This window comes from Scardinius erythrophthalmus (genome assembly GCF_964197995.2).
Source record: "Scardinius erythrophthalmus genome assembly, chromosome: 1".
Lineage (NCBI taxonomy): Eukaryota > Metazoa > Chordata > Actinopteri > Cypriniformes > Leuciscidae > Scardinius > Scardinius erythrophthalmus.
Window position 1 is genome coordinate 55,335,562 of NC_138221.1, and position 21,041 is coordinate 55,356,602.

The 21,041-nt window shown below is 37.9% G+C and overlaps 3 protein-coding genes across 13 annotated transcripts in view; all 3 read right to left on the reverse strand.

Annotated features, from left to right (window-relative positions):
- The window catches only part of smurf2 (SMAD specific E3 ubiquitin protein ligase 2), a 48,954-nt gene extending 45,179 nt beyond the window's left edge, over positions 1-3,775 (reverse strand). For both annotated transcript variants that reach the window (XM_081369816.1, XM_081369815.1), the window contains exon 1: positions 3,574-3,775. In XM_081369816.1, coding sequence (XP_081225942.1) covers positions 3,574-3,625 — 52 coding nt within the window. In that variant the 5' untranslated portion in view covers positions 3,626-3,775. The remainder of the gene's footprint in view (positions 1-3,573) is intronic.
- Positions 3,776-4,116: 341 nt separating this feature from the next.
- kpna2 (karyopherin alpha 2 (RAG cohort 1, importin alpha 1)) lies at positions 4,117-7,987 on the reverse strand. Its single transcript, XM_081360011.1, has 11 exons — positions 7,902-7,987; positions 7,651-7,750; positions 7,405-7,545; positions 7,241-7,326; positions 6,882-7,150; positions 6,689-6,783; positions 5,846-6,109; positions 5,531-5,764; positions 5,255-5,437; positions 4,706-4,855; positions 4,117-4,453 (listed from the first exon to the last, which is right to left on the reverse strand). Exons 2-11 carry the CDS (start codon positions 7,714-7,716, stop codon positions 4,364-4,366), a joined length of 1,578 nt encoding a protein of 525 aa, XP_081216137.1. The 5' UTR covers positions 7,717-7,750; positions 7,902-7,987; the 3' UTR covers positions 4,117-4,363.
- Positions 7,988-9,023: 1,036 nt separating this feature from the next.
- The window catches only part of bptf (bromodomain PHD finger transcription factor), a 34,648-nt gene continuing 22,630 nt past the window's right edge, over positions 9,024-21,041 (reverse strand). For 7 of the 10 annotated variants that reach the window (XM_081388199.1, XM_081388191.1, XM_081388192.1 and 4 more), the window contains 10 exons: positions 20,637-20,916; positions 18,305-18,984; positions 17,015-17,097; positions 16,552-16,777; positions 15,511-15,794; positions 14,187-14,360; positions 13,911-14,103; positions 13,057-13,141; positions 12,617-12,803; positions 9,024-9,671 (listed from right to left, as the gene is read on the reverse strand). In XM_081388199.1, the coding sequence (XP_081244325.1) occupies positions 9,635-9,671; positions 12,617-12,803; positions 13,057-13,141; positions 13,911-14,103; positions 14,187-14,360; positions 15,511-15,794; positions 16,552-16,777; positions 17,015-17,097; positions 18,305-18,984; positions 20,637-20,916 (2,229 nt within the window). In that variant the 3' untranslated portion in view covers positions 9,024-9,634. Of the gene's footprint in view, positions 10,541-12,616; positions 12,804-13,056; positions 13,142-13,910; positions 14,104-14,186; positions 14,361-15,510; positions 15,795-16,551; positions 16,778-17,014; positions 17,098-18,304; positions 18,985-20,636; positions 20,917-21,041 lie in introns of all 10 variants that reach the window. The other 3 variants (XM_081388198.1, XM_081388197.1, XM_081388194.1) reach the window with 1 other exon arrangement.

The window sequence follows — 21,041 nt, forward strand, 5'->3', positions numbered from 1 at the left end:
AAACCCTTGAAACCTTTTCACATTTCTGGGAAGCAGAAGTCATCATTATTGGGTAAACTTCTATAGTGATTAGCATTTCTATTCGTGCTCCAATAGCAAAAGAAAGAAAATGTAGCTTTTTTTTAGATATTGCAAACGTTCTGTGACAATCTGAGAAAAGGGTCCATTAGCCAAGAGAAGGTATGCTTTTCAGTGATTTTACCTCAGAGGTGTTAGCCAAAATGTGAAGCAAACCATGGTAAAATCACTGTAATGCACAGCCTTTGATGCGATTGCCACTGAAATGGGAATGAAATCTGTATGCATGTACAGCAGCCACTGTGAACAGTCGTCTTCATAATAAATTACATCAGAGAGACATTGAAACGCTTTAAACCAAAGAGGACGTCTTGATTCCTGAAAAATGAGTTGCACTGTGGTACAACTAGGTTAATCTCCTATAGTGCAGCACTGGGAGCCGGTGGGAAGCTGCGAGATGACAGCAGGTCAGTCATTGTAAATTTTTTTATCCTCATTTCATCCCACAGTACAGTGAAAATAGCTCATTTAAGGGTGCAACAGCAACCAGGGAGGAAAATGAGCTCTTTCTATATGCGAGAGCCAGACATCTCCAGAGCCCCACAGACGAATCTTCCAGTCTCGCAGACTGCTGCTTCCTCCCACAACCACACTGCTGGGTCATGATGAATACTACAACATCCTGCTGCATACTTGGAGGTTGATTTCACTGCACAGTATACTCCATTGTGGAAAGCATTCCCTGAGGTCATGAACAGAAACTTTTATAGAGACAGACTGATAATAAGGTTGGCCAATATTTTTCACCGATATTCACATTTTTGGTTCTTCAACATGGGGTTTCATCGCCATTTGGTGGGTCTTCAAAGAACATCACTCAACAACAAAACCAAGAGTTCAACAGGAAACAGCAAAGCTTACAGGAAACCCAACTTACTTTTTGTTTGCATAAATTACACATCTTCTTATGTAACAGCCATTCTTTCTGACGTGAGAAATGAGTACGATTTTAAACTTAACAGTGACATAGGCCAAATAAACATATAGGCACCTATTACAAAAATATTCATAATGCATTTTATGTCTTTATTGTTGTAGTTAAATGATTAAGCTATTTATTAAAGTCAAAAAATATAAATAAAACAATTAAAAATGATCTCATTGGACATGTAAAAAAAACAAAAAACAATCGCAATGGTTGTTAAAATATTTAAAATATCTCTAATATTTTAATTTTGCTAAGTGAAACCTGTAGTTCAGGGGGACATTGATGATATTGTAAACAATTATAGCTTTTACAAATTATCGATCAACTGACAGTTTCTTCAAGATTTGAGTTTCAAATAGACAATATGTAGAACCAATTTTTTATTGTTTTACTTCATTTTAACACAATGCTAAATTAGAGTACAACAATAAAAACATAAGAATTGTGGATATTTCAATAATAAAACATTTAAAATTAAAAGAAAAATAAGTCTACCATATCTCAGGTTATAAAGTGGATAAAGCTTGAGGCAGAGATTTAGAACAAAATGTTGCCATTTATCAGTAGATCTATATTAACAATGCAGTAAGTGATTTCTGAGAAACACTGTTGGTATTTGAAATCAACCCAAACAACCCCCCCTCCTTCAATTGCTCCGCCCACAAAATGCACAAACATGCAATGCAAGAGTGGATGATGTCTCTTCATCGTAGCTGAAGCGAAGCAAAACAATGCTCCATGAAAAAAAACATTAATATGGTGAACAAACAAGAGCATACAAGCTTGTTAGTCGCCAGCAGCTCCAGACAAATAATGACACACAAAAACTGTCCTGTTACTAGAGCTAACATTACAACAAAAGCATATCTTGGTCCTGTGAAACTAATGTTACTCACATGTGGAGCAAAAACTACATAACCCCTGCGTCTGTTTTCTAAAATCGATACAGCGTGGTATCATGATATTTTGCGTGGGGATATTGTATCAATACACGTACGCCAAGTATTGATCTTTTCAGGGACTGAATTTCAGCTCGGGATTGCGAATACTGTGCTTATCTTACTGTAAAAACCACGCTTATAGTGCGTGAAATAGTAATAAATTGAAACCTTTTGTTTAGACTAATTTCACAAACAGGTGAATCAGTGCTAACTGTGAACTGTGGAGGAAGCCATTCTAGCATATTTCTGAACATGGACTGCACGGGGTGGTCTTAATAAATGTGCTAATTCAACATGCCATCACATCACATCTGCACTTCAAGCCAGCTGCCAGCTATTCTTTTTTTACTCAAACTGTTTTGTGTTATTGTGTAGACTATTTCACAACGGGAGAAAAAAAAAAAACAGTACAAGCTGTTAATGGCAAATGTATGTAAATTTCCTAAAACCACGATAAAAATATGATTCAGCAGTGTCACGTGTTCATTAAGGTGTGGGTAAGGTTGTTCTTTGTAAAACTGCTTAAAACAATATGTTTTGTAAAAACAAACACACTGAATTGAGCTTGCATGCATTGAAATGTGCAAAAATTATTGTTTAAAAGTTGTAATTTCTATTCAAATGTCAACAGTAGGCTACCAGGGAGAAAAATATTGAACAAGGAAGGGATGAAGGAGATGGATATGAAGATGTGAAATGAACAGACTGAGAACTTATTACATAAAAACAATCTTTGTCCATATATTTACTTTGGGGACATTTTGCAATTGAAAAAAAAGGGTAATAAATTGGAATATATTTTATTGCAATACTCAGCATCTCGCAAAACGTTTATTATTACAATAATATCGTATCGTGGATAAAGAACCGTGATAATATCGTATCGTGGCACCCCACTATTGACAGTTTTAGTGTAAAATCGATACTAGAGGTTCTGTCGCACGCTTCATTTTCGAAAAAGCGAGTTTTTTTTTTAATCCCTCCTAAATGTAACTAGTTAAAAGTAATTGGTCAAATAGTATCAGTGCCACATGGTGCAAACATTTCAGATACAATGAGATTAAACGCTTGCTGACTAGGATTAATGTGATTATGATTTCTTAAAACCCACATCTTAGATTTGGCGCAACTGGCTACGTAAAAATACACGTTAAATATGCGCGTTTAGGAAATTATAACACTGATTTTGTGAATAGGCAAGCCATTTCATTCGTGGAACGAATCGCCAAGCATTTATTAAAAGCCCTAGATCCGTACGCGTGTAACTAACGTTACATGAATTCGCTATTTAAAAAAAAGCACATTAAGAATAGCCAACTCGCAACGCAACTTAGAGAACGTAAACAATGAACGCATAAGAATTGTAATAGTTGCGTTCGCGCTCCATAGAAGGATCCATTATGACGCTGCCCGTCCATCCCGCTAAAGAACGCAACCCTGCAAAAACGCCAGTTTCGGTCACATATTCGCCAAAAACATAATGTATTAACTGACAATTAAACACACTATAGGGCATTTAAATGGAAGTCCACATGTAACGATTTAACACCACAATGACTTAAAGAAATAGCTGTTAGCCAGCTAGCCAGTTTCAGATGAAACTGTACGATGTCGCAAATTCCTTACCTGTTAAACGCAACTTGACGGGTCCATTTCTTCTAACGCCTTGATTAGACATGTCCTTGTCCCTTATCCAGGATGACTACTGAAAACGAGTCGAATGTACTATTGAGTTGCTTTTTGGGTCCTCTCAACGCCAGTTTCACAGTGAACAGAAAATAATGGAGTCACGGTCCTGTGGCCCGGATGTGCACAGCCCTGCCATGTCTACATACATACACTCGGCTTTAACGTGCTGCTCGTATTTCTACCCTCTGCGAAAGTAAATCCACGACGTTCCCTAAAAAGATCCGCTTACAGAGACCTCCTGAAGTTCTCCGCATTTTCCACGAACGAACCGCACTCGGGTTCTTCTGCTGCCCTTCCAAGGAGACCTTGAGGGAAAAGTTGTATCGCTAGTATTCGCTACAGGCGACTGAATTGAGGAAATGTGGTTTGTTAGGTGTCTGGCTTCTGCTGAGCCACTAAAACCGCCCAAAAGGTGACATCAGACCCACTTGTTATTCATAGAGCTCGGTAATCCATACTTATAGATAACTTATGGCCTTTGGAATCACTCGTTTTCCCACCATTATTTATTCATTTATATTTATTTTAAGTCTTGGATAAAGATACACACACAAAACCCCACTTTTGTTCTTTTAATTTTTTTATTTACAACAAATAAAATTGAAACAGATTAGTATGTACAGCTCAGAGCATGAGGTCATCACAAAGAGTAACATGAACAAGACAAGTGGTGTGCAGAAATGATCAGGGGACAATCATACACAAAACAAACACACAGGTCAGATATTTAGAAGTTGAAAGTGCTTTGGTTGTCACTGATCTGGAATGCATAGCCATCAGTTGTAGCTTCAGGGGCGACGCATTCGTCCTCTTCCTCCTGCAAGATGGAAATATATATCATGCGTTTAGGAAAAGCAGGTTCTTAAGCATGAGAAAGCAGGTTATTTAGTATAAGTGGGGTCTAGCTGTATAAGAACAGCTAGACACACCACTTTCAAAACATTTAAAAAGGGTTGAGATGCTTATTTTTTGCCAATTAATATAACAAGCAAACTATTAATACACAAAGTGAGCAAACCTACACAAATAATGTATCGCTTAAGATTTTGAAAGTTAACATTCAACCGACCTCTCCAGAGAAGTACTTTTCAATAAGGTTGAGGGAGGCCTTATAGACCATTTCATTTTCATGCGACTGCAAAGCTTCGATTTTGTCCAGGCCGCCACATTCCTCTATCATCAGGGACAGCTTATCAACCTCACCAATCTTCTCACCAGCCTTAAAAAAAAAAATAATAATAATAATAAATAATAATAATAGAAAAAATCCAGTCAAATAAGAGGCAGGTTTGACACTGACTGTATAAAATGCCTGATTTAAAGTCACAATGAAACTGCAGTAGCAAAAGATATTTTGTTCCGTATTGTGATGAACATTCAAGTGAAACATTGCAAAAAAAGATTCTATAGGAAGCAGATGAACGTGAGATTGAAGGGGCAATATTAGCAGATTAAAATGATTGTAGTCCTAAACAAATCACGAGAGAAGTCATTTCAAGTATTACAAGGTCCAAAAAAATTATATATATAAAAAATAAATAAATAAGAGATCTATAAAATGCATTTGAAAAAAAAAAAGATGAAGTTTCATTCCATGCTGGCTTTAAAGGAATCATACCAAAAAGATATTGGTGATTGCATCCAAGATGACAAGAATAGTTTTGCTGTCCTTAGTGGAGAGCAGGTTCAACAAGGGCTCTAGTATATTGGCCTGAACAAGGTAAACCACTTGCTCTACTGTGCCCCCGCTGGTGTAGTTGGTCACTGCCCATACAGCCTCCTTCTGGGTCTTGTAGTCACCCTGCATAAAGTACAAGAAAAAGGTTAAAAAATAAATAAAAAGACCGCTTCATGGACAAGTCTTATATTGTGTACTTGTACTGTGGCAACATACCCGTCTGAGAACTTCCACCAGGTAAGGTACAATGCCAGCATTGATGACCTCCTGAATCTGATAGTCCCTGCCAGCCGTGATGTTGGACAAGGTCCAGGAAGCCTCTTTTTGAACGTTGTTCTTGTGGTGGCGCAACAGAGCAGGAAACATGGAAAGAGCACCAGCGCTGATCACTGCTTGGGTCTGTTCATCTGTGCCAGTGACAATGTTACCGATGGAACGCAGTGAAGGGGTCTGTGGAAAAAAATAAATATACATATATACACACACACTCCTATAACTTCCCTGTATGAGTATTACTTTCCACCAACTTACCACAATGGAAAGTTCTCCTGATCCCAGTAGCTTCACAAGTTGAGGGACCACGCCAGTCTGCACCACCACCTCAATCCTTTCATTGGGCCCATCGGTGAGGTACGAGATGGCCCAGCAGGTGTCCGCCAGAACCTCTTTATCATCATGATGCAGAAGGCGGATAAGTGTTGGCAGTATCTGTTTCACAGCCTCTAGAGGTGGTGCAGGGTTCTTATTGCGGCACAGGTTTGACAGGGTCCAGGTGACGTTCCTCAGGTAACCAGACTGCAGAAGTAGTCAGACTGGTTAGTCAGGCCAAAATATTAAAGTTTCGATGCCACCTACTGGTAAAGTATGCTCACTACATTTTAAATAGCAGTTTAAACCCAATAATGCTAAACCCAAACCACAATAGGAGGGGAAAAAATTTAAATCATTTACATAAATGTTTTTTTATATACACATATTAGATATAGTATATTCTATAAAAAATCATCATGAGCTGATAGTCAAGTTGAGCCATGACATTCAATCTGTGGTTCTCAAATTATTTCACGTTATTCAAATACACACACATATAGGCTATACATACACGTGTGTGTGTGTGTGTGTGTGTGTGTGTGTGTGTGTGTGTGTGTATATATATATATGCGTGTGTGTGCATGCATATATATATATATATATATATATATATATATGTATATATGTGTGTGTGTGTATATATATATATATATATATATATATATATATATATATATATATATATATATATACACATATATATACACACACATATATACATGTATATATAAATATTAGTATTCATGTTGCCCACAGATTTTTATTTTTTTTTAACAAACTTACAGGGAATACAGAGAAGTCAGGACCAGCCAGCAGAGCTAATAAGGGGGCAATCGCACCATGCTTAATGACTTTATCTCTATATGCAGAGCCGTCACCTATAAACACAAAAAGGACAAAAACAAATTCAACCTCATTCAACCAAGTTGGCAAAATTAATGAATCTCATTTAAATTAAATGCTAATGGCCACCCACCAGCTATGTTTCCAAGAGCCCAGACTGCCTGCTCGCTAATATGAGCATGCGGTGAAGAAATAAGGCCGATGAATGCTGGGACGGCCCCTCCCTGAACCACAGCGCTGGTCTGGTCAGATGTTCCAGATGCAATGTTAGTCAGAGCCCAGGCTGCCTCAAACTGTATGGGAGGAGAGTCTGCCAGGCTCAAGAAGCTCACAAACTTGGGAATCAGACCAGCGCTGATGATCCGGTCAATAGGTGGATGTCTCTCTCTTGACAGCAACTTCCTACATTACAATAGCACAAATCATAATATGAAAAACACTTGATATAAACGCATATTTTTGCACATGAAAATGCTATCTTTTAGGCATTACCTGGCAGCTTGGGTGGCCTGGACTTGAATCTCCAAGTTATTACTGTTCACACCATTTACAATCTCCTCCACAGTCCAGTGCGGAGCCTGATTGAAAAGGACAAAGATCTTACGCTGTGTAATAGCTAAACATGAATTATGCAAGAAGATATATCATCTACCTACCTGACAGTTCTGGCTTTTCTCTTGAAGGGGAGAGGTGGCCTCATCCGGGAGAATGCTCACGTTTCTCCTTTTCAAAATCTGATCGTCTTTCTTTGCTTTACGAAGTTCAACATTTACTTCGATCCTTCGACGTCTCAGCTCCTACATACAAGTATTTGACATTTATATGAAACATAATTGTGGCACATCTGAAAACAAACAATTGACATCAGCACTTTTTGTTGTAGCAGCATGTATATTACTTACAGTTGCATCTTTTCCTTTGTTTTTGAACTGAGTAAGTCGTGCAGTGTTCTCGTTTGCAGCAGACATTTTAATGGCGTTTGATTAATCAGTATATCGCAACCTGAAAAAAAAAAAAAAACTTTTCGTGTAAAGATCAACATAAGGTTCATCACGATCATTTCACACTTCAGAAATCAGATGTTTTTACTTTCTAATACTAAAACTTGAAAAACTACATTATAAACCAACTTTTTACAAAAGAAGGAACTTACCGCTTCTAACCAAAGGACTGTGAAGGTGGAAGTATGAACAGACCTTTAAACACGCGCTATGGAGAATCTGATTGGTCCGTTCGAGCAAAAGCACTTTCCCATTGGACCGTTTTGAAAAATCACACTGCTGGTAGGGACGTGGCTTATGTATTAACGCGAGATCTGGCGAGAATGCCAAATAGATTTCTGGGAACTGGGATTACTTTACATTTAAAAAGAAATTACATTCAAATTACCAGATTATATATTTTCAGATTATAAATATATATATATGACTTTGACATCTGATTGTTTTATTGATTTGATGATCTGACTTAATGTTCTCTATACATATTTATATGTTAACTTAGTTAACTTTAACGAATAGTTAATTTTATTTTATACATGACTTTAAACAATACAATAAAATTGCAAACCTGTAAAATTATGTACTATTTAATATTGATTAAATATATTTATTTTGTTAAAATGCATAAATCGATGCCTTGTGCAACAAAGGGGCGGGGCAAAACGGCACCAGGTTTAATTCTGATTGGTCCATGGCGACAATGCTGGGCTTTCTAAAATTTAAAATCCATGGGTGGAAGAAAAGCCATTACCCCACGTGTTACACTGTATACAGAACGCATAAATCCATTATGTTGGAAAATAAACTGTCAAAAATAACACAAGATATCGTGCCTCAATTTTAAAAAAAAAAAGAATCTAGTATTTCTGTAAATTAAACAATCCTTTGGCGTACGTGTACTCACCATATTTATAATAGGAAATGATTTGTTTGATAACGAAAAACAACTAGTTAATGGTGACACAACTTTCAAATTGTTAATGAACACTTTAATTGACTAAAGAAATTCATTAATAAGATCAAAGATTGGAACAAAACAATTATTGCCATAAAAATATAACAAAGCATATCCTTAACTATGTATGTGGTTTCATTTTGTGCCTTTTAACACAATTATCTAGACAAAATATTAACGATTGTGTTAGATCATTTACGTACACACAATTAAAAGAAAAATATGAATTTTAAATCTAAATGGGCAGATTCTTTAGGTGTCTACTGAGGATCACATAAGTGTTATTCATTTTCAAATGAAGAGAATATAGAGACATCTTAATCAATGTAGAAGAGAGAATCCTGTCCCCTCCATTTATTTGTTTCATATACATCAATATTTCTTCAGTTGTAATACAAAAAAAAAAAAAAAAAAAAAAAAAAAGTTAAAGACAAGTTATACAAACAGGAAACCTTCTCAACTAGCACTTTCATCAGTCCTCAACGCATTCTTAAAGCGACACCTCCTTATTTTAGGTAACCTGTGCTACCCCATTGCTTAAAAACCAATTAGCCGATTGCGTCCACATTCCACTTCTGAAGTAGTATGCTGAATCATATGAAGGGGAAAAAACCAACAGGTGCACCCATGATAGACTCCTGCTGTCCTGGGTAATGTGAACATGGTTCCGAAGGGTTTTAAAAACTCACAAAAACATTTTTGTAGGCATTTAATCCACAAAGAAATCCTTTAGGAGAGCATGATCCCAGTCAAAACTCATTGCTTTAACAATCAAAAATGTAAACCGTCCATTCTTGATCCAAACCCACAGCATTTTATGTCCAATATTCCACCAAACGCTGTGGCTATGTGCGATGCTGGCCGACTGGGATAGAGTTCCATCTTGAATTAAATGTTCAAAGTTTATTTAGAACAGCATGTGGTTGTATTCTATGAGGCTGACGACTGTAGCTTGTTGTTATGAGACCTAGAGAATACAGAGAGAATGAGGTTAAGAGCCCTTTGGTTTTATTGAATATTCACAAATAAAACGAGACAAGTGGAAAATGAAGCATGGAAACAGAAAAACAGCCTCAGGGGTTAAAGGAATGGCAGCCATGTTGGTGTACTACACCGGGAATGACTTTCAGTCGTTTAAATTGGTGCTGGTGTCAGATTAAATTTAGAAGAGATGAAAAACAAAACAAAAAAAAAAACATACCATTTAAACTTGTTTTGAAAGCATGGTCCTTTATTTCAACTTCCTAATAAAAGGATTTAAAACTCTTTATTTCACTTTATTTTCAAGCCAACTGAAACCGTGTAGATTCTGCGCAACATTTGCACATATGCATTCTGCAAAGACTACGCATAAATCAAGCAAGTTCATTAGTCCTCTCAATGAAAACCTGGACAGATCAGCGAACCAGCTGAAACAAACATGTTGTTAAGCACATTACAATAAAACTGAACAGAAGTCTTAAAATGTCTTTAATCAGCCAATCCATGTGATAAATATGATCATGCATCCATAAACATCATAAATAACATCATGTGACAAGCAAACGTAATGGGGAAAAAACAAAAAAAAAAACAAAAAAAAAAACAGGTTCAAAAATGCACAGACAGCATTTCCCTTGATTTTTTGTGTGTTCACAGTGCTTCAACATGGCTGCCGCTCTCTGATTGTCAAAGGCTTCACTGGAGTTTTGGCTTTTTTGACAAGTTTTTCATTCTCCAAACAGTTTTCACTTAAATGTACACCGGTTTCCGCTGTTAATAAAACAGCAAGTTCCATGATTCTCTAATAAAGAATGACTCCGCCCCTTCAGCCACTATGACTTATGACATCACAATCTGCAAGAAAGGACAATGGGTTGTATGAATGACATGCATGAAGAAGCACAAACACAAAAAGTTATGTTATCAGCATACTGTAGTACAGAAATATGAGGATGAAATGCCAGACAGAGAAATCAGAGGTTAGATGATGACAACAGAATTAAAAATATATTCAAAGCAGAATAATTCATAGAGTGAAAAACAAAGTGAACAAAGACAAGATAAGCAGGCACAAGACAAAACTGGATGTATGGAAGCCAATGCAATGGAAAAGATAAAGGAAAATTGTGAAATCAACACTAGCGCAAACTACAGTGACAAATTTAGTATGGAAAAACTAATAGTATGGCAACACCTAAGAACATTGTTTTACCTGTAGTAAAACCACTGTAACGCAGCCGTTTGTAATCGGTTTGACCATTTTAACCGATATTCACAATTTTGATTTGGTAAACAGTTCTTCACATCATTTGATTGGTCAATGTAACACATTTAATGTATTGTTTGGATAATTACCATGTAGCTTAATTAAAACAAAGATGAACATAGGAAATATTATTTTGCATACTATGTTACTACAGTAATTATAGTATAGATACCACAGATAACACATTTATTGTTTAAATTTGTGATAAAATGGACAGAATTTGAAAGCTGAGACTTTGTTTCTTATCAGAAGTAACAAAGCTGTTTGCGATTATTGGATAGGAAGCGCGCGCTATAAATAATGTTTGGTGTAGTGAAAAACTGCAGATCTGGCAACCCTGGCTTGATTCATAGTGTCGAATAGAGCATGCTTTAAAGGGATAGTTCACTTTGAAATTAAATTTTGTTATGTTTTAGCTTACCTCAAGGGCATCCAAGATGTAAGTGTCTTTTTTTCCGCAGTAGTTTCAATTTGGATATTTTTAGGTCAAACCGTTCTTGTCTGACAGTCATATCATGCAGGTCTATGGTCACTGTCTCAGAGAGCATGCACAGAGTCCAAATTAAAACAATTCCCCATCGTCCAAATTAAACAATTCCCCATCATAAGTACACATTGATGGCCTAAGACACGAAACGAGCGGTTTGTGTGAGAAAACGAACAGTATTTATATCGTTTTTACCTCTTGTACACAGCCACGTCCAAGTGATCTGAGGGCGCGAGCGCTTCCTGGTGTGTGACGTGTACGCGGACTGGTGCATAGATATATACACTAGATGTCACCTTGTCTACGGCAGTTCATTGGAACGAATGTCTTTAAGGCGACATCTAGTGTATATATATCTATGCACCAGTCTGCGCACACGTCACACACCAGGATGCGTGCGCGCCCTCAGATCACTTGGACGTGGCTGTGTACAAGAGGTAAAAACGATATAAATACTGTTCGTTTTCTCACACAAACCGCTCGTTTCGTGTCTTAGGCCATCAATGTGTACTTATGATGGGGAATTGTTTAATTTGGACGATGGGAAATTGTTTTAATTTGGACTCTGTGCATGCTCTTTGAGACAGTGACCATAGACCTGCATTAAATGACTGACAGACAAGAACGGTTTGACCTAAAAATATCCAAATTGAAACTACTGCGGAAAAAGAGACACCTACATCTTGGATGCCCTTGAGGTAAGCTAAAACATACCAAAATTTAATTTCAAAGTGAACTATCCCTTTAATGACGCTTTTTTTAAAAACTGTTAATGCGTTATTGTCACATTAACTTCGACAGCCCTAAATTCAACACAACAGAAATTTTCTTCATACACACTATGAGCTGCAGTTTGACACATTTTTCCCACCCCCTTTTGATTGGATATAATTGGCCCTGATCATCAGTTAAACAACTGGCCGATACATCGTGCAACACTAAATTATAGTTTTAAATCATTTATTCGTTTGGAAAAGTAGGGGAAAAAACTATTAAAATCAGTTCAGCATAACAGTTATGAGACACCCAAACATTAGAATAATGGGTATTGGTCATAAAGTGATGTCGGTTTGCAACAACATGAGGGTGAGAGAATGACAAAACTTTAAGTTTGGGTAAACTAACATCCTAACAACATCCTATGCTGTTCTGTTGTATGTGTGGGAGCAGACGTTACCTGCTTGCTTTGAAAGCTTTGAGTTTCTGTACAAAGAAAGACTCCAGGAACTCAGCACACTGGTAAAAAGGCGAGTCGCTGGGATTGTAGTAGCGGCAGTTGTCGAAGATTTTGGTCATGTCCGCTACGAACTCTGTGAGTTTGCTGTAAAAGCGTTTCTGTATCCTCTCCTCCATCGTAGAGAGGTCTGAAGATAACAGGAACACGAAGGGGAAAACAATGAAACCAATTACTAAAAAATAGATGTATGATTAAAAATAAATATATGATCAATCTAACTGGTGCAAATTGTTCAAAATATTGTTTACAAGTCATCTATAAAATAATGATATATAATACAGTATAATAATTTAGGAACTACCTCTTTAAAATGTATAATATTCTATTACAAGTCAAAATGATTCTTGTCATACAAAAAAAGCAGGAACAAAAACTCATACCCATCGGTTCCTTGATGATCCCATAATAATCTGGAGCATCATTCGGATCCACTGGTTCCAGGAATGGCCACGCCATCTTATGGGACTAACATACAGGAAACATTTACAATGATTATACAATTTGTTTGTTCCCAATAACTTCCATTATAATTTTTGACCCTACAAACAATGGAAACCGCAGCCACTATAGCGTTGCATGACTGATGCATAGCTTTTATTAAATTTTTTATTCAAAATATTCAAAAACTGATATTCCGATTCTCAAATATTATGTAAGTGAATGTATTTCTTTGTTTAAACTCCTTTTTAATGATCAAGTTAGACGCACGACAAGCGCCGCCATGTTAGTTTGCGCAGCAGTTCAGAGAATCGTATCAGTCGGATTTACAACCCGTAAATTCATCAATCTCTCCCGAAATACACAAGTGACCGGTGAACTAGGAGAAGAATAGAGCAAACTTTATAATTACCTGCACAAAGTGTATCTGATATAAATAAAACAGGTTGACAAATTATATTACGTGACTGAAAACACTGACTAGTTGTGATATATGACAAGCGCAGAGGGTGTCAGTCTCCGGAAAGCGCAAAAGCGCGTGTGAATTTAGCAGTTAATCAAATGAGGAACGCTCCAATCACACAGGTGTGATTGTACGCGGCAAAGGTGAATCCGATCACAACACCACAATCACTTGCTTTAGTGATGATTATCTAACCTAACCACAATTAGGGTTAAAATTGTAGGGAACAATGCATGTACCAATCATACAAATTTGGATTGTGTTCCATTCCAAATAAAACACCAGCTCTAAAATTCAAAACAGCCATGAAATCGTATTGGTTTTCATACAAACCTGTAAGGAGCGCAGGATTCGCTTCAGCCCCTCATAGTCTTTATCTGTGAGTGGCGTCAGGACTGTCATGGCGTCCTCCGTTGACTGGCACTGCGGACACACATACTCGTCGATGTGTGTGGCTTCACTCTGTAGGATGCCCACACAGCGCCCGTGGTACCAGTTCTGACAGCGATCACAACCGATGTAGAACCTAAAGCAGAAGCATGTCAGAAAGCACGTTCCCAACGTGTACCTTTGGAAATAAATGTGATGAAACTGCAGAAGCATGATTACTGCGACTCGTCGTATGGGGTTCTGCAGATGCAGTAGAGCTCCTCTGTGCTGCCCTCCTGAGCTCGTTTACATTCTGAACAGATGTAGTCATCCATCTTCTTGGCCTCTTTCTCGGTGATGCCCACACACTCGCCGTGATACCAGTTAGAGCAGAGGTCACAACCAATGTAGAACCTGAGTCAAGAACATACCAACATTAGATTGATATCACATCTCTTTGATTTTCATCTTTCAAAACCAGTTATATTTGTATGGCTTCAGTAGACAATTCTAACAGTATTTACATTTCTGCATTTTGCAAAATGCCTTTTGTGTGTGTGTGTGTGTGTGTGTGTGTGTGTGTGTGTGTGTGTGTGTGTGTGTGTGTGTGTGTGTGTTCAACCGTCTACAGAAACGAATTCAAATTGAATTCTCTTACATAGTAGTTGCAAAATATGTCAAATCTAAATGTGAGGTTTAACCATTTTTCTCTGATAAATGTTCAAACCAAGTAATAAATTTAAATAATTTTCTTTGCTACTCAAAGTAACCCAAGGAAACTAACTACACAAACCAAAAGTATAAAATATCCACAAAGTATAATATCCTTTTAGACCAGATGTATTCATATCAAGTCTGATGCACAAAATTAATTTAACATTAATATATTTAGAATTCTCTGCAAAATCTTTCCTTAATATCTTATAGTATGTTTACATTTTTCATGCCAAAAATCTGTGTAATTAAAGAAAACAAATAAATAATTTGATAAATAGGTATATTTCTGCCTTTTAAAATATTATTGTATGTTTATATTTTTATGCCAAAATACTCTTAGTAGTGTAACTAAAGAAAACAAAAGTAATAAATATTAATTACTAACAGATAAAAAACAACAACAACAACAACATGATAAATAGGTGTATTGTTTTGTTTTAAAATCTTGCTGTGTGTTTGGTACATGTACTTACCATAGTAATAACAGTAAATTATGCATAACTACATGCAACTAACCCTCAACCAAACCCTAATCCTACCCTAACCCTATAGTAAGTACATGTTGTTACCGTAATTAATCTTACCCAGTACTTAAATAATTACATTGTAACAATGACACATTCACATAAACTGTAACCTTATGTTAATATTTTCATGTCAAAATACACATAATAGTGCAATTACAATAAATACATAAATCCTAACACATAAAAACAACTGGCAAATAGATATTTCTTTTTAAAACCTTATTGCACGTTTATATTTTAAGCCAAAAATGTGAACTTCTAGTCTAAATGTCTCAACACCTGATGACCCCCTAAACCAGAGGACAGTAAAGGTCTCGTACTTAGACTCGTCGTAGGGCGTCTTGCAGACGCAGTATAACTTGATGTCCCTCTTGTTGTCCTTTGAGGTAGTGGAGATCATCTTTTTGCGTTTGGACTTGGAGGCGGCGTCTCTCTCCTCGTCCCGCTTGCGTTTGTGTGCGGCGGAGGGTGAGGTGACCGTGGGCGCGTACGAGGAGAGACCGCTGTGCACGTGTGCGCTGACAGCCGCCGCAGCTTGAGCCGCCGCAGCCTGAGCTTTCTCCTTCTCTCGCCGGAGTTTAATGAGATCCCGCTTCAACTCCTCCTGCAATCAAAAGAAGTATGTAAATGCCTCAACACACGGCGTGCAGCTTCATCTGTCTATTTGGCAACACTAATGTGGTGTGAACAGAGTGTGTGCGAGTAAAGCTGAGATGTGCGTGAGAAATGAAAGCATGCGTCTTCATTGCCAGATTCTCAATGCTAAGTGCTGCCATAAACGCCGCAAAACAGTCATTAGTAAGTGTACATGACCTTTCAAAAGTTTGTAGCCGGTAAGATTTTTTTCAAAGAAGTCTCTTCTGCTCACCAAAGCTGTATTTATTTGATCAAAAATACAGGAAAAACAGTAATGTTGTGGTATATTATTACAATGTAAAATAACTCTTTATATATATATATATATATATACTTATTTATGTGAAGCAAAGATGAATTTTCAACATCATTACTCCAGTCTTCAGTGTCACATGATCCTTCAGAAATCATTCTAATATGATGATTTGGTGCTCAAGAAACATTTCTGATTATTATCGATGTTGAAAACAGTTGTGCTGCTTCATATTTTTGGAAACAGTGAAATGTTCTTCATTTTGTTCAAAAGAGCAGCATTTATTTGAAGTAGAAATCATGTGTAACATAAAAGTCTTTACTGTCAGTTTTGATCAATTTATTCCACCCTTGCTCAAAAGTTAATTTCTTTAGAAAAAAAACCCTTGAAACCCCAACATACATCTTGAATTAACTCAAACTCTCATATCAGTGCAAAACAGTAAAGTTTCCGCACTTCCTGTTCCTCTCACCTGCACCTGCAGCTGTAGTTCTTTATCGAGCAGTGCTCTTTTCTTCAGGATATCAGCCTTGAGCTGCTCTTTGTGTTTGAAGAGCAGGGCCGACAGCTTGCTGGCGTTCTGCTTGCTGCGCTTTTGCTCCACAGACTCCTCCCGTTTCCTCTTTTTGGCCGCCTGCCTCTCGTCCTTATCGATTTTATCCAGGATGAACTTCATCACCTGGTTACAAACAATCATTCTGCCCAGACAGACAAAAAAAAACCAAAAAAAAAAAACCAATGGATTTGGTTGATTAATGCCAGTCTATTCAACTCCATAAATACGGCTTTCAGTGGCTTATGGTTTATCTGCGGTGCACATGTAACAAATATAATGAGACTGGAATAACGCTTCATGTTTGTTGGAATTTAAAATCCCGAATGTCATTATAATTTTAATAACTTGGAAAGGAAAAATGGAGATTGACAGTGTTTACCTCTGGTTCTCCTCTCTTTCAGCAGGAGTCATGGTTTTCTTCTGTTTTAACTGCTCTATGGCCACATTCTGCTTCTGAGCCACCTAAGCGAAAAATAGAGTGTGTTTACCATGCTTTAACTCTCTATACAGATGGAAAAATTACAAAACAACACAAAACAGCATCAATTAAGATGCTAACTTCTGTAATGTCAAATATTTCCTAGTAAATTCAACACATTCAACTGCAATTTGCATTTTATTCAATATATACATATGCATTTAATTACATATGTTAAAAGGTGCAGTAAGCGATTTCTGAGAAAAGCTGTTGAAAGTGGATCGCACCAAATTGCAAATATTAAGTAAAAACACTAGGTTTTGTCTTTTATTTGACAAAAAAGCTTTTTTTTTTTTTTTTTACTACATTTTAGTCTCATTCTTTTTTTCATCAACGATATTGCATGTTGATATAGTCACGGTAATCATTTAATGACGTTGGTGTCGTCTCGTCACCGTCTCTGAAGAAAAATGTTCACTGACGATCTTTTTTCTTAGATTTCATTAACGAAATTAACACTAGTCATTACATTTTCAGGAAACATACTGAAAACTTTTTTCTTTAAATAATAATAATAATAATAATAATAAGTTGTCCAAAAAATATGGACAATGCTATATTTTATTTGTATTTATTTGTATATATATATATATAATATGAATAAACTATATATATATAGTTATATATATATATATATATATATCCTTCCATAGTTTATTGTAATATTTATTACAATTTGTCCATTATATTATGCATGAACAATATTATGCATTATTTTTAGGTACATATTCCCATATTTATGTTATTGAATTTAGTGTTGTTGTTTTTTTGCTTGTTTTATTCCCAAAACTAAATTGTCCCTTGGGATCAATAAAGTTGTCTGAAATATAAGATGAGACATTTTAAAGAAATGAAATTAAACTTTCATTGCTACCAATAAGAATTAAAATGACAATAATACAATTTGCCTCTAATTTAAATATCAATCAACTAAGTTTTAATCAACTAAGGCTCATTTACACATGCATAACAACGTGGTCTGACTTCATTCATGGGTAATGCCTCTGACCATAGTGAGAAATGATAGCAAATACCAAGCCATGTTTAACACTCAAATCACAAACAACCATATACTGCTGCAGTGCGACCTAAAGTAGCCTAAAGTTGACATAATACCCCATCTTTCTTATTGTCATATTTATCCAACTCAGTGGAACTGTGGAACAACTTGAGTCATATTAGTTTCCTGACCTGTTTCTGTATCAGGTCGCTCTGGCTGACGTGCTGCTGGGCCTGCTCTCTCTTGGCCTCCTGCTGTTTCTTCTTCTGCTGCTGCTGTTCGCAGAGCTGCTGGATCCGCTGGAGCTGCTCCTGTACGCTGGCCGTCTGGATGGTCACCAGATTCTGGATCTGGTGCGCTTGGACTTGCCCTCCGCCCTGCTGCTGGATCTGAATGGGCAGTTGCAGTTTGATCTGCTGGGGCATCCCGGCTGTGGTTCCGGCCTGCTGGACCTGAGCTTGAATCTGGGCCGCTACCTGACTCTGGATGTGGGAGATGACCTGCTGCTGGAGCCCGGGGACGCTGAGGAGCTGCGGGGGGAGCTGGATCTGGGGCTGGACTTTGGTAACGGTGGTCTGGGTGACAGGGATGGTGGTGATCTGCTGTGGAGGTGCGGTGGCTGTCACCTGTGCTATCTGAGGGACAGGGACAGGTACAGATACAGATGTAGGGGGCGGGACTGATGTTTGAGGAAGGACCTGGGGCTGAGGTCGGAGCTGCACGGGCGGGTGGGGTTGTAGAGGTGGAGTCGGTTGGGGAGCGATTGCGGCTGGGACCGTGGTGGGTATGTGCTGGACTGGCTGTGATGGAGGGAGAGATGATGTGGGAGGAAGTGTGGTTGGAGGTTGGGGCTGTGGAGCAAGACGAGTAGCTAGAAAAAGAGAGAGAAAATATATTGGAACTTAAAACACTCAGAAGCATTGTGAGCAAAGCTGATCATAGAGACCATTAGTGACATTGGTTCTACGATCTACTTAGGTTTATGATGCTTTTGAGAAACACAGCCTTGAACAAACCAGGTTAAAAAAAAAAGAAAAGAAAAAAAGGGTATTTGTGTTTTTCACGATACATGGTATTAGTTTTGCCATGATACAGGAACTTCAAAACAAGAGGGCCAGTGCTGTATTAGCCGCTTTCCGACCAAGTAGTTCTAGGAACTTAGTTATAGGAACTGTCCACTTCTAAACAGTTCTATGAACTACTCTCCCCCAAACTCGGTTTTGCTGTTTGCGTTTGCACTGGCCAAGTGGCCATAGGAACTGGTAGGAGGGGTAAGGGAGTGACACAAGCATGGTGACTTTTATTTTGACGGTGCGACGGACCTTTATTTTGGCGGCGCTGAGAACGCCAGAGCAAACAATGCTCGCATTCTCTGTGTTTATTAGTTAGCGATCTGTCTAACAGTACTGTTTAATATCTTATTAGATTGAACTGTTATAGAAAGTAGACAGTATATGAAAAAAGGCTATTAGCCTACATAATCATGTTTGGCTTGGTCCCCTCAAAGTTGCGTTGGAATTTCTCTTCAGCATTTAAGGTTTAGAGACCCATCTATCACTGTTTTCCATGTTTGTATAGTTAGTTTATGGAGTAAATATATAGGCTATAATCTGTGTGTTTACATTATAGCTGTTTTAAAAATGGCGGGTGCTTGTGTTCCGCGTGCGTTCGGCCAGTCAGCGTACACTAACGTCACGGATAGTTCCTATAGTGCTGGTTTAGACCCTACTCTGAAGTAGGACCTAAATTAGTTCCTCCAAATGGAGTTCCTAGAACTAAAATCGTTCCTAGTTCCTGCGGTGCGAACACGCCGACATCCGGGTACTATAGCCAATAGTTCTAGGAACTGTGAAAAGGTTCCTCCGGTCGGAAAGCGGCTATTGTCACAAATTTGATCACTTGCACATTTTTTTTAACAAATTTTATTTGGTCAGAAAACTGCAAGGAGACCTTTAAATGTCTGTGACAACAGGTTTACAAAACTGTGTGAACTGTTGTATAATCAGTCCACGGAAATGGTGGAAATTATGTGAATGTAAAAAAGCATAAATGGAGCACAATGAACATGAAGAGTTGGAGTTTGGTACATTTACTGTGAACCGAGCCTCTCCCAGACACTGAAAACACCAGATCATGAGCTGTGAACACAGTGACTCGTTTCATTCTGAAACACGCAGCGCAACGGACTACATATTTAAAATACACACTGAGGTGTGTGTGAAAGAGACTTAAGAAGCGAGAGTGATAAATCGCAGCTGGTTTTACTGTATCGATACTGCAGAAAATGAGTAATGAAACAGTTTCAAATATTCAGAATTTGACGAAGCTTGTAGGCATCTAGGTAATCTGTGCAGGACGTTCAAGTGTCATCAGAGAATTTAGTAAACTTTTTTTTAAGGGGGGATGGTTGGGGTTAAATCAGCTTCTGCGTTTTGCTGGCTTAAGAAGATGTAACATTGCCAGACAAGTTCCATACTGATGCTGCGTGAAGATAGAAGTGTCTAATAAATAATAAAGTCTCACCTGGTTGAATGGGTGCTGGAGTTGTGCTGGTGACGGCAGCTGGTGCAGCTGTGGCTGGGATGCCTGATGAGGTCGTTATGGCGGGGGCTGCGGGGGCAGACACTGGTGCAGGGGCCATGGGTGTGAACAAGAAACGCTGGACTTGGCCATTGGGCATGGCAGCCTGCATGAGCTGCTGACCGGGCCCTGGGATGACCGTCACCCCCTGAGGAATGACCTGCAGCTGGCCTGTGGTCTGACCTTGCCCTTGGATCACTACTGTCAACCCTTGGTTCCCTCCCTGAAGAGCAAAAGTGCAAGTTTATTTCAGTAGTAAGTAACATTAATCAATAACCTTGTCTTAAAAAAGGCAATAGCTAACAAGTGGCTAAATGCGATTACATAAGTTTTTGGGGACATTAAACA